General features: G+C 53.3%; 6 protein-coding genes across 6 annotated transcripts; 3 read left to right on the top strand and 3 right to left on the bottom strand.

The window, feature by feature from the left end:
• Positions 1–1,547: 1,547 nt before the first annotated feature.
• IAQ61_003160 (uncharacterized protein) lies at positions 1,548–2,118 on the bottom strand (the record flags this gene model as incomplete). The annotated part of the gene is made up of 3 exons (XM_066095859.1): positions 1,548–1,674; positions 1,755–1,785; positions 2,064–2,118. The coding sequence occupies 3 exons, from the start codon at positions 2,116–2,118 to the stop codon at positions 1,548–1,550; spliced, it is 213 nt and encodes a 70-aa protein (XP_065954104.1).
• Positions 2,119–2,245: 127 nt separating this feature from the next.
• IAQ61_003159 (uncharacterized protein) lies at positions 2,246–2,494 on the top strand (the record flags this gene model as incomplete). The annotated part of the gene is made up of 1 exon (XM_066095858.1): positions 2,246–2,494. The coding sequence occupies one exon, from the start codon at positions 2,246–2,248 to the stop codon at positions 2,492–2,494; it is 249 nt and encodes an 82-aa protein (XP_065954103.1).
• Positions 2,495–2,851: 357 nt separating this feature from the next.
• On the top strand, positions 2,852–3,406 carry IAQ61_003158 (uncharacterized protein; the record flags this gene model as incomplete). Its single annotated transcript, XM_003844762.2, has 2 exons — positions 2,852–2,950; positions 3,002–3,406. The coding sequence occupies 2 exons, from the start codon at positions 2,852–2,854 to the stop codon at positions 3,404–3,406; spliced, it is 504 nt and encodes a 167-aa protein (XP_003844810.2).
• Positions 3,407–3,433: 27 nt separating this feature from the next.
• Positions 3,434–3,676, bottom strand: IAQ61_003157 (uncharacterized protein; the record flags this gene model as incomplete). The annotated part of the gene is made up of 1 exon (XM_066095857.1): positions 3,434–3,676. The coding sequence occupies one exon, from the start codon at positions 3,674–3,676 to the stop codon at positions 3,434–3,436; it is 243 nt and encodes an 80-aa protein (XP_065954102.1).
• A 597-nt stretch (positions 3,677–4,273) lies between these two features.
• IAQ61_003156 (uncharacterized protein) lies at positions 4,274–8,194 on the top strand. The gene is made up of 7 exons (XM_003844760.2): positions 4,274–4,965; positions 5,040–5,333; positions 5,383–5,452; positions 5,520–5,641; positions 5,701–7,445; positions 7,510–7,653; positions 7,711–8,194. Exons 1-6 carry the CDS (start codon positions 4,504–4,506, stop codon positions 7,637–7,639), a joined length of 2,823 nt encoding a protein of 940 aa, XP_003844808.2. The 5' UTR covers positions 4,274–4,503; the 3' UTR covers positions 7,640–7,653; positions 7,711–8,194.
• An 823-nt stretch (positions 8,195–9,017) lies between these two features.
• On the bottom strand, positions 9,018–11,681 carry IAQ61_003155 (uncharacterized protein; the record flags this gene model as incomplete). Its single annotated transcript, XM_003844759.2, has 1 exon — positions 9,018–11,681. One exon carries the CDS (start codon positions 11,679–11,681, stop codon positions 9,018–9,020), a length of 2,664 nt encoding a protein of 887 aa, XP_003844807.2.
• Between the last annotated feature and the right edge of the window lie 932 nt (positions 11,682–12,613).

Below are 12,613 nucleotides of genomic sequence, written 5' to 3'. Positions count from 1 at the left end.
GGGGTCTCAGGGGTACCGACACGTGAAAGCTGGACCCTCGAATCCGAATGAGAAAGCGAAAAAGAAAGATGGCAAACAACAGGACGGAAATTTTGAAAAAAGGCCATGGGTGTGGCCCCTTCTCTCCCCTGGACAACAAAGAACAAGGCTTGCCAATGGGCAGGGCCCCCGAATCCTTTCAATCTCTTCACTCGTTTGTTGGCCAAGGGTTAGCGACGTCATATGGAAGCATGACAGCCAACTGGGGGATGGCGAGCCTGAGCCCAGGATCCTCGCAAGGGTCGTGTATCTGGAACGATGAGGTCGCATGGGCGTGCACGATCGTACATGAACCTACGATCCTGCTTTCTTCAGAAAGAAGGAAAGAAGGGGCGAAGATCCATGATCGCGCCGCTGTGTAACAAGCCCGAGATATTGGACACGGGCGCGGGACTGCGAGTTACCTGGGAATGTTGGGTGGTGGTGGCTTTTGGGAGGAAGGGAAAGAAAAAAAAAGGTCGCCGTAGTTGCCTTGTGGGGAGGGGGGAGCAAGTCTTGGAGGCTCGACTTGGCAAATTGGGATGGATACGTGACTTTCGAGGTCGAAGTTGGGTTTTCTGCGCGTGGTTCTACAGATTCTGGTTTCGCCGATGAAGTTTGTAGGCAAAGTCAAAGTGTGGGAGTTTTTGATCAGGTCAGACTCGTTTAGCTGTGCTGGCTGTGTATGACCGAGTATATCCGCCTTTTGGCACTAGCGACTCGGCCGCTGCCTACTCCGTACCATCGAGGTATCCATGCACAGACTCTTTGAGAGCCATCACCACCATGTTACGCCATATGGCTATGGGGCTATGTACCTAGGTACCTGCGAACGTCGTCTCGTTCCCATTCAACAGTTCGTCACCAGCTCGACCGGATTCCTCTAGATCCGTAATGAATACGGAACATGTGTGAAAGATTACCGGCCACCACGGGCCGCCTTAGGGATCCTGCCCAATGGCTCAGCCCCTCCCCCTCGTGTGCAGCCACTATCGGTTGTACCTATGTAGGTACGTACCGGTACATACAACCTGGCCATCATGCTAAGCTTTCCTACAATAATGAGACTCGGCGCGCCCGAATTAGAGTTTCTTAGTGCGTGAACAGAGGGTTCCCGCTGGCCTCCTAGCTCGATCGCCGTGCTCCCAACCGCAGTGGCGCTTGTCATGCTCTGGTACGCAACGTCAACGTGTTTATTGACGCGCGGATAGCTTCGCTGGAAATCGTTGCTCCAAGCAAACTCAATGCTGCAAAAGGCGGGGCGGCTGATAGCTAAAGATATGGGGAGCAAAGAAATAACTCTGGCCGTGAGTGATCTGTGTCCATCACCCATCATCGCTGTGATCGCCAGGCATGTACAACACAGTGTGGAGCAGTCCCACACGGCACGGAAGAATTGTATGCCTGATTCTCACTCAGATCCAAGCTAAAACTACCTACCCAGCTACCTACATGCATGTCTCCCACGGTCGGGGCACGGATGTACATTGCAAATCTCCTACAGGACAACAACCCATGCATGACACGCTTCACCGTTCGGCGTCTGCGCTATGCACTGTGCTTTTTGCGACTGCTGTCACTCTGGTCTTCTCGGTACTTGGGCGTCTGGTCCTCATTGCCGGATTGCTGATCTCTGCAACAGCTCGGGGTACATCTCTGAAAGCAGGTCAAACACATCATCGCAAGACGCTACATGTCCTCTGGGGGGACTTGCTGGCTGGATTCGGCCTACTTACAACTTACAGGTACCGCTGCCTACCTGCCCCACTGATCATAACCATCTTGAACAAAGCATAGGGTAGGCTTAGTTTGGAAGTGAATCAGCTAGGGTAAGAGTGTATAGTAACGTATGTTGCAGAAGATCAAGGTCCCATTGAGGATCAGGGAAGGAGAATCCATCCTGATGCATGTTTTGCGGTAAGCTGGCCTACTAGTAGATCAAAGAGCCAGTCTCCAAACTTTTGAGTCATTTTTGAAGTTTGGATTGAACTTATCTAGTGCATACGTATAGTGGGTGCAGGTGTATGCGGGCCATCCCTCCGTACCGTGGTCCTGCTCTAATGGTCCGATGTCAGACAATGAAGCCGCATAGCTGGACATTCTGAAACCTGGACATGTGAGCCATCCGCTTCATTTGCAGAGAGGCAAGGGCATTGCAGTATGGCCATGAACAACGACCTCTCTGCGGCTGAGGCGCCCCTGTACCTGGAGGAGGGCCAGGGAAGCCATGGCCCATACTCCTACTTCGCCGACCATGAACCTGTTTCGAAAAGAGAGGCCTGAACGAGGGTTCACAGCTCGGTCGGGTGACTGGGTGCAACGGTGGCTGGCAACTGTGATTGGCCGGTCCCCCTATCTACGAGTCCTTCAGGACGTGTCGGCTTGCGCGAGTCGAATCGCCAGCCTCATCGCCGTGGCGCACGCTAAATCCGCCGGGGCCCCTGCTCTGCGGGAGCTAAACAGGTGTGAGCGCTGATCCGGCCCAATTTCTGCAAGTACCGATGGAGGTAATGGTAGACGAGCAAGCATCTACCAAGTTGCTGGATGCGATCGCGAATGGTTCTGTGAATTGTGGAGTCGTGGCGTCAAGGTTGGGGGGGTATGATGGGCGTGAGGAGCTGGTCGCGGGGGACGCTGAAGTGGTGACCATGTGAATTGTACATAAAGGGCTGCGATACCTCATCCATATGCTGCTCGATATCCCATCCAAGTCAATTCCTTCTACTGCCATCACTGATCATCCACTATCAAGCTTTGGATAGCTCTACTCTCCTTCTGGGTCGATAATTACCAAGACAAGCACAAGCACCAAAAATCAAAGACGGCCAGCAAGATGAGTCGCGCTCTTGATGTCCGCACACAGAACATGAGGTCTACACTCAGCGCCCTGACTGAGGAGAACTTGCGCTCGAACAGCCGCCGTCCTACAGAGGTATGTGATGCCATGCTGTTGATTGAAAGCCTAGAGACTAACAGCGATCAGCAGCAAAGCATACATCATGGGCAGCAAAGCCCGACAAAGCAAACCAACCAGCTCGAACAGGCGCAGGAGGAGGATGACGATGACGAAGAGGACGAGCAAAAGGTTGAAAGGAGGAGAAAAGCGTCCTTGCAGGCATTGGAGATCTATGGTGGATGCTTCGCCTCAGGCTTCCTCGCAATGCAACAACCACTACCATGGGCCACAACACCTACGAGCGAATCAAGAAGCAGCCGGACCAACTCAAACGCATCCAGCAATGACTTTGACCATCGAAGATCAGTATCTGAGGCGCAGAGTATCTTTGAGGTGCAAGAAATTCAATCAGGAAGGAGACGAAGCTTGCGAGACTTTGGAAAAAGAGGACTGAGACTGATGCAGTCGTCGAGGAGTTTGAAGAGAGATTGATGGATTCATTGTCGTCCTTTTTTTTTTTCATGTATTGCTGGCGCATTTATTGGCGAAGGCGTTTCGGGCGGCTCCTCTAGGCTGGCAAACATAGGTGTGGGATTTTGCATGTCTGCTCTCGGCAGGCCCTTTTGTTTTGTCATGACCACGGCCTGTAGGGTTAGTGTTACTGTTTTCAGCCAGCCACTTCGGTGGACTGATATTCTTCGGATAGCCTCCATATTCTTCGGATTCAATCGAAATCTTCTTCTGTCTATCTCGGCCTGTCATGTTGGAGAGCCGGTGTACATGGAAGCTGTGACGCATGCTGAGCTCAGTTGACGGCACTGCACAGACTCGCCCGAGCATGCCCGTGTGGTCTGGCGTTTTGTTGGAGAAACTAGGAAAGCGCGACGAGATGAATTGTTCAGAGTCTAGCAAGCAAGCGTCTTGGAAGCAGTGCGAGCTCCACGTGAAAAAGTCTATCCAGGTCGCGATGGTGGAGTCGTAAGTGGGGGGAGGGGAAAGGGGGGAGGGAAATTGTACCCTACCCTACCCTACCCTACGTAGACAACCCGCATGCAAGCTGACGGAAGGTGCGCCTGACCTGACCCAACCGCGCCAGTCACAGCACGCAGGATGGCCATGGATACTCGAGCGGGGCCAGAACCGAGATCATGTGAAATTTTTGAAAAAAAAAAGAAAAAAAAAAGAAAACTTGAACAGGGAACATAGAAGACAAAGAAGGGTTGAAGAGTGAAATGGCAATTAGATGGTTTGTAGGTCGAGTGGTGGTGGTGATGTTGTTGTGAGGAAACTGGAGCTAGTGACGTCGTCGGGTGGGTCGGTACGGCAAGAGCTGGCGGGGGGGGGGGGGGGAAGGAGGGGCGGGGGAAAAGAGAAGTCGCGATGTGGTCATCAAGGCAGGCACGCTCGAAGTAGAAAGAGAAAGAGAGAAGTCGCACGAGACGAGAGAGAGAGAGAGAGGAGAGAGAAAGAAAGAAAGAGAGAGAGAGACAGAGAGAGAGACAGAGAGAGAGAGAGAGAGAGAGAGAGAGAGAGCTTTGCGCCTTTCCGCCCTCCGCACTGCGACTTCTTGGGTAAGGAATGTCCCCCTCATGCAAGCAGCTGCGACATCCTCACCGCCTCTTTCGCCCATGGAAAGCAAGCAAAACACAACGGACAGCTGGGAAACCTGGCCACCGCCTGCTTTTGCCATGCTGAGTTCCCGCGCAGCAGGACCCATCCAATCCCTCCCTCCCTCCATCATCACCATCGGCCGACCTAGCAAGGAAGGGCAAGGGGGAAAGAGATCCACTTGTGACGCTGCCTGGCCGGACTTGAAGCATTTCGTCCCCTTGTTCCTCCAACCTCGAACTGTTTGTACCTACCTACACTACGACTACTACTACTACTACTACTACACCACTACACCCACCATTCCCTTAGCCCTCTTACGTCTAGCCACTCTACCACTCTACAGCACACCTTTGACAGTCTTTTTATTCTCGTCACGCTTGATCTTGCACCTCCTCCCGCTAAACACAGCACTACCTATTTACCTACCTCTTCCCTTTTGTGTGTGTGTTCCCCCGCGCACGCCACCGCCGACCCGCCTTCGCCATAGCGGGCCCTGTGCTAACTCCGGTCACAGTACAGAGAGAGAGTACCCGTGCCTAGTACCTACGCTACTTGTCTGATAGCAGCCAATTCCAAATATCTTCACCACCCGCCCAGCCCCTCACAGAGCACCGTACAGCACCGTAAAGCACCGCACAGCACTGCACAGCTTGCTGTCTCGGCCCGGTCGTCCCCCCCCCATAGCATGAGCTCGCAATACTCGAAGCCTCGCCGAACCTCGACTGCCCTCGACCCTTACGCTGCCCCCCACGTCTACTACGGCGAAAGCCACTCGCGCAAGCACATTAGGGCGAGGACCTACTCAGCGGTAACTATCATGGCCTTTTACTTGACAAATTGGCATTGACATCTCACAGAACTTGGAACATTCTGGCCGCAATGCCCCAATCACAGATGGATTTCCCCAGGGTCGTCGCATCAGTCACGGTACGTGATTTGACAGCCACCTTGCTGGTTTTTTTTACATGGCCTACGTTAGGCTAACAGACGACAGATGAGGTTCCTGCGCAGCCACGTCGCTTTCTCGTCCAAGTCGAGCCTACCCTGAAGACGCTTCTCGCCCGCGAGGATTCGGACTCGAATTGCCAAATCACCATCGACGACAAGGGTCCAAAGGTACGATGCGGCCCATCCACAAAATAGAAGAGGAAAGAAGCTTGGCTGACCCAAAATAGGTCATATCTCTGGGCACCCTGGCCTCGAATGCCCACAACAAATTCGACGTTCGCGGCACTTATATGCTGTCCAACCTGCTCCAGGAGCTCACCCTCGCCCAGGACTACGGCCGCAAGACGATTGTGCTGGACGAAGCACGCCTAAATGAAAATCCTGTAAACCGCCTTGCCCGCCTCATTGAACATTCTTTCTGGGATGGCCTTACACGACGCATCGATGGCTCCAATATCGCCAAAGTCGGCGTCGACCCCAAGGACTGGACGGATGACCCACGCCCGCGCATATACATCCCCCAGGGCGCGCCAGAGCAGCATGAATATTACAGTCGCATCGCCAGAGAGCATCCTGAGATGCGACTAGATGTGGTTTGGCTGCAAAAGGATTGCGACAATGAAGAGTACGTACGCGACTTGAACAAGGCCCCTGGTCTTCTCGCCATCGCCATGGAAGAGTGGATTGATCCCGAGACCAAGAAGAAGGATTTGAGGGGGCTACCCTTTGTCGTTCCTGGCGGTCGGTTCAACGAACTTTATGGCTGGGACAGCTACATGGAATCGCTCGGTCTGCTCGTCAACAACCGGGTCGACTTGGTCAAGTCCATGGTCATTCACTTTTGTTTCTGCATCAAACACTACAACAAGATCCTCAACGCAAACCGAACCTACTATCTCTGCCGCTCGCAACCGCCTTTCTTGACCGACATGGCGCTTCGTTGCTATGACCGCATCAAGCACGAACCGGGCGCTCTGGACTTCCTTCGCGAAGCCATCTTGGCAGCCATTAAGGAATACCACTCGGTGTGGATGTCGGCTCCCCGCTTGGATCCTGTCACCGGCTTGTCCAGGTACCGACCTGGTGGTATGGGCGTACCACCCGAGACCGAAGCAACTCACTTCAAGCATGTTCTCGATCCCTATGCTAAGAAGCATGGCATGACATTCGAAGAGTTTGTCGACGCATACAACTATCAACGAGTGCACGAGCCTGAGCTCGACAATTACTTCCTCCACGATCGGGCTGTACGCGAGTCTGGTCACGACACCTCGTATCGTCTGGAAAAGGTCGCTGCAGATCTTGCTGTGGTGGACGTCAACGCACTGCTTTACAAGTATGAAGTCGACATTGGACGATGTATTCGGAACTTTTTCAATGATGCTCTTGAAATTCCTGCCGAGTTCTGCACAGGCGACATGAAGCCGGGCCAAGTGGAGAAGTCTGCCGCCTGGGAGCGCCGCGCTAGAAGACGCCGTGCTCAAGTTGACAAGTACCTTTGGGATGAGGAGGCCGGCATGTACTTCGACTATAACACCGTCAAGCAGCAGCGCACCGGCTACGAGAGCGCCACGACCTTTTGGCCCATGTGGTCTGGTCTCGCAACACCACGACAGGCTAGCATTCTTATGGAGAAGGCTTTGCCCAAACTGGAAGTGTTTGGTGGCCTTGTGTCGGGTACAGAAAAGTCACGTGGCAAGGTTGGCTTGGATCGGCCTAACCGCCAGTGGGATTATCCATTCGGTTGGGCTCCGCAACAGATCCTTGCGTGGGTCGGTATGCAGCGCTATGGGTACGATGTGGAGGCCCAGCGATTGGCTTATCGGTGGCTGTTCATGGTCACAAAAGCGTTTGTCGACTTCAATGGTGTTGTCGTTGAAAAGTACGATGTGACGAGGAAGATTGATCCGCACAAGGTGGAAGCAGAGTATGGAAACCAAGGAAGTGATTTCAAGGGTGTTCCTCGGGAAGGGTACGTTGACATTGACGTTGTCAGTTTGAAATACATTGATCAAGTTTACTAACTGTATCGACAGCTTTGGCTGGGTCAACGCAAGCTACATCTACGGCCTCACCCTTCTCAACGCACACGAGCGTCGTGCCCTTGGAGCTCTGACTGACTGGGATACCTATGCTAAGGCCATTGCAGACCTGGGCCTGGCATGATCGATCTCTCGACGGTAGGTATTGTCAAATGATACTCTGCGATTCCACGTTCTAATGGCTACCTTGCACAGTCGACATTATTTCACCCCGAACCAACACACCTTTCCAGCATTCGGCCCATGGAGAAATCAAGGCATTCCAGAAAGTTCTACTTTTTCCTTTTCAATTCGGCAACGTTTCCTTTTTTGTTTTCAACCGACAGATATGACAGATACGTGGTACGACTAGGATGCATGGACATGACTTGTCAGTGGGAATTTTGTTAGAATTTGTGGGTTTTGGAGGAGACTGATGCTTGTTCAACCCGATCCGTCTTGAGCTGGGAGTTTGTTTGAGCAGGATTCCTTGTGGTTTTTTGTGGTCGCTAGCGTTGAGCATGTCTGTGGTTGATAAGATTGGGAGGCGTATGTGTATGGGGGTGAAATAGGAGCTGGGAGGTGCTGTAGAGTTTAGATGGATGGCCATGGCAGATGTTACCTATAAAGTGGTTTTTTCGGGGTTAGTTTTAGTTAGAGTGTGCGTTGCTAGAATAGATGAAGTATTGTTGTGTTTGTGTTTATTATCTCGCTTTTCCCTGTCTTGCTTTCTCTTTTTCTAGAAATGGTTGGATCAAGGGAATGGCTAGTTGGGCTCGGAGATGGGCAAGTAGACAGCTGTATGATGAATGCTGCGTTATTTCTTTTTCTAATTGTTTTTTATTCTGATCTTTTGTCTTTTTCTATCATCTTCATCTTCGTTTTCATCCTCATATCTGTCCGGTCTAGTCTGTAGATGCGGATGCAGATGATGGTGGGGGAGGAAGGAAGGGTGTCGCGTGTGCTTTTGTGAGAGTGCATGTGGATAGACACACACACACACACACACACACACACACATAGACACATCCATTCAAACCGCAAAGCCACAGGCACATCATCACATCATCACAACACAACACCACAACACATCCACTCCAACCAGCTACATACATTCACCAACCATCCACCCACTCCTCCCTATTGAAAGCTCGCTTCTATCCTCTATCCTTGTGTTGTGGTTTTGTAACTTTGTGGCCAGATCTATCCATCCAGCAACATCAGTCCATGTCATGCCAAGTTGAATGCCCATCCCAAGCCAGACCGTTCGCGATCTAACAATCCCATGTCCACATGTCCATACCCTCGTGTTGAAGAATCATCCCCCGCCCTTTCCCCCCTGTTCCTTCTGTTCCAAGACCACGCAAGCAAAAGAAAAAGGAAAAAAAATGCATCCGCCATGAACACCGTATCGTTGAAGAAGAAGCCAACCCCCCCCCCGCAAGTGGAGAATGAGAAAAAATGTCCAATTGTTGAAGGAGAGCATGAAATCATGTTCACAAGGACAACTATATTTCCCTACTCTAAAACATGCCGTCAATCTCGCCCGTCTCGGTATTAACCTCGATATTCAAGTAGCCAGGCGCAGTGGGCAGACCGGGAATGGTTTGAATATCCGCAGCCAGGGCATAGAGATAGCCGGCGCCAGCCGCCATTCGGACGTCGCGAATGGGGACGGTGAAGCCGGTGGGCGCGCCCTTGAGGCTGGGGTCGTGCGAGAGCGAATACTGTGTCTTTGCGACGCAAATGGGCAGGTTGCCCAAGCCCTGCTTGACGTACGTGTCCACCTTCTTCTGTGCGAGTTCGCTGAATTCCACGGCAGAGGCGCCGTACATTTTCTTGGCAATGGTTTCCATGCGCTCCTGGACCGTGTCTGTGCTGGGGTCGTAGAGGAGTTTGAAGTCCTTGGGTTTGGCGGATGCCGTGACGATGGCTTGGGCGAGATCAATGGCTCCCTTTCCGCCTTCTGCGAAGTGGTTTGCCGGAATGGCGTCCTCGGCGCCCGCGGCAATGGCTTCTTCACGAATGACGTCGATCTCAGCTTGGGTGTCAGTTGCGAAGCGGTTGATGGCTACCACAACGGGGACACCGTATGCCTTGGCATTCTGAATGTGTTTCTTCAGGTTCACGCAGCCGGCTCGAAGGATGTCAACATTTTCAGTTCGATAGACTTCAGGCAACTGTGCACCGGGGCTGATGTCAGGACCGCCACCATGGTTCTTGAGCGCACGGACTGTCGCGACGATGACAACGGTGTCTGGGACCAGGCCAGAGGCACGGCACTTGATGTTAAAGAAGCGTTCGCCACCCATTGTGAAGTCGAAGCCTGCTTCTGTGACTACAAAGCCAGTCTTCTCGTCGTGGTTCTCATCTGGTTCTGTGCCAGCGAGTTTGAGTGCCAAGCGGTCAGCGAGAACGGAAGATGCGCCAATAGAGATGTTGGCAAAGGGGCCAGCATGCACAAAGACGGGTGTGCCTTCGAGCGTTTGCATCATGTTGGGCTTGATGGCGTCGACGAGCAGGGCAGTGAGTGCACCACCAGCACCAATGTCGTCGCAGGTTACGGGGTCGCCTGCACGCGAGCTGGCGACAACCATGCGACCGAGACGTTCGCGCAGGTCAGCAAGGTCGTTGGAAAGAGCAAGAATAGCCATGCATTCACTGGCGACGGAAATGTCGAAGCCAGTCTCGCGGGTGTGGCCCTTCTCTGTAGGTGCCTGACCGATCGTGATACTGCGGAGATGTCTGTCGTTGACGTCAAGTACACGACGCCAGGTAATAGTTTCAGGGTCAATGTCGAGGCGGGCGAACTTGGTGATCTCTTCGGGAGTCAGGTCGTCAGGGTTGGTCTTGTCGATTCCAAGCTTCTTGAGGCGACGGAACATGACTGGGACAAACTCGCGTTTTCCCTTTTTGGTGGGGACCAGTCGCTTGTAGAGTGCAGCGTCTTTTTGGGTGTTTTCGTGGAACATGCGGGTTTCAATGGCAGCGGCAAGCAAGTTGTTCGCGGCGGTGATGGCGTGGATGTCGCCTGTTAGATGGAGGTTGAACTGGTCCATGGGAATCACTTGACTGTAGCCTCCGCCAGCAGCACCACCCTTGATGCCAAAGGTCGGTCCCATGCTGGGTTGACGAACGTTGGCGAAGCATATCCGTCCGAGATGAGCGCCCAGAGCCTGTGCAACACCGATTGTTGTTGTCGACTTGCCCTCGCCGAGTGGTGTGGGTGTGATGCCAGCAATAAGAACATATCGTCCATTGCGGCGGTGCTCGAGACGCTTCAGCAGGGATAGGTCGACCTTTGCCTTTGTCGCGCCATATGGCTCCAACTCATGAGGCAGAATGCCAATCTCGCTCGCAACCGCCGTGATCTGCTTGGGATGCTGCTTCCTTGAAATCTCATGATCGGCTGGAATAGGATCCTCAAGCTTAATCTGCAGAGGCGAGATCTTTCGCTTCTTCTGACGATCAAAGGCTGCATCTGCCGAGTCTACCAAATTCTGCAACAACATGGCAATCGTCATGGGCCCTACACCGCCAGGTACAGGTGTGATATGCGACGCCACCTCAGCAGCAGACTCGTAGTCGACATCGCCAACCAGCCTCTGCCCACTCTTCTTCGTATCATCAGGGATGAAGTTGGTTCCCACATCGATGACCACGGCTCCAGGCTTCAACCAATCGCCCTTGACAAACTGTGCCTTGCCGATCGCTGCAACCACGATATCGGCCTGTCTGACAACTTCTGGCAGATTTGCCGTGCGCGAGTGACACACGGTAACAGTAGCATCCGCATTCTTCAGCAAGTAGCTCACGGGACTTCCCACAATGTCACTGCGTCCCAGCACGACTGCGTTTTTGCCCGAGATGTTCACACCCGCTTCCTGCAACAGCACCATGACGCCCTTGGGTGTGCAGGGTGTGAAGAGCGGCTTCCCACCTCTCTTTGCCAGCTCACCGATGCTCTGGATGCCAAAGCCATCGACGTCCTTCTCGTCGGCGACGGCAGAGGTGATGGTGTGCTCGGAGATGTGTTTGGGCAGCGGCAGCTGCACGAGGATACCATGGACGGAGGGGTCGTTGTTGAAGTCATGGATCTTGTGCAGCAGGTCAGACTCGCTCAGGTCTTCGGGCAGGTGCACAAGTTCGCAGTCGATGTTTGCCTCACTGGCAGCCTTGAGCTTCATGCGCACATAGGTGCTGGAGTCGGAGCGGTCGCCAACTAAAGTATATCCCGGTCAGTACATGGCTTCTTCACAGCTACCAGCCCACAGTACTGTGCACATCTGCGGGTCCCAAGACATGCTTCGACAAGACTCTTAAGAAAACAGTGGTCAGACGAACCTTGGACAATCTTCAGACTCGGCCTATACCTTGGATTCTGCGCCTGTCTTTCCTTGATCTTGGCACTCAGCTTCTCGCGAATGCCCTTTGCAATGGCCGTGCCATCGATCTTCTGAGCCGCCATGGCCGCCGTGGATGTCGAGAAGGGCCGGGAGAGGGGAGTTGTCGATGTCGCACTCGTGGCTGTGGCAGATGCTTGTCTTACGAGTGACGGTGCTGTGCAAGCAGACCACCTGCCTGTGCTGACACGATAGCTGCTCGGAGACTCAGCACTCGACGCGACTGGCAATCGCAGTCGGACAGTATACAGACGGCGGGGCAGCAGGCCAGCACTTGAGGTCGTCGCACTCCAATATTTTCTCACCGAGAGCGACGGCGGGGTAGCTCGCAACTGCGGAAAACAACGGAGCACAGTTCCTCTGGTGCTCGCGATTGTGCGTCTGCAGGCTGGCTGCAGTGTCATCCTCGCCCAATTCAAGCCTCTGATCCTCCTTGCGTCCTTCCGAGAGGCGTGCGCGGCGAATCTTTTCCAAGTCTGGTGTAGGTTTCGAGGGAAAGATTAGTACTGTAGTCATATCTGTCACGTTGATGAGTCAATGCAAATCGGCCCTGTGCCTGCGCACAACTCGTTTCTTTGATGAGGAGCGCCCGGCCAACGTCTTCTGCACTCCGCCGACGCCAAAATAATTGACTTTTCCGCCCGATTCGCGTGGGCCATTACGGTACGTACGGTACGTAGGGAGGGACAGTGCTAGCCAAGCAAGGGTACGGTACC

This window comes from Plenodomus lingam (assembly GCF_022343315.1).
Source record: "Plenodomus lingam strain CAN1 chromosome Unknown contig_17, whole genome shotgun sequence".
Lineage (NCBI taxonomy): Eukaryota > Fungi > Ascomycota > Dothideomycetes > Pleosporales > Leptosphaeriaceae > Plenodomus > Plenodomus lingam.
Note: the sequence above shows the minus strand (reverse complement) of the source record. Positions and strands in the feature narration are given on the sequence as shown.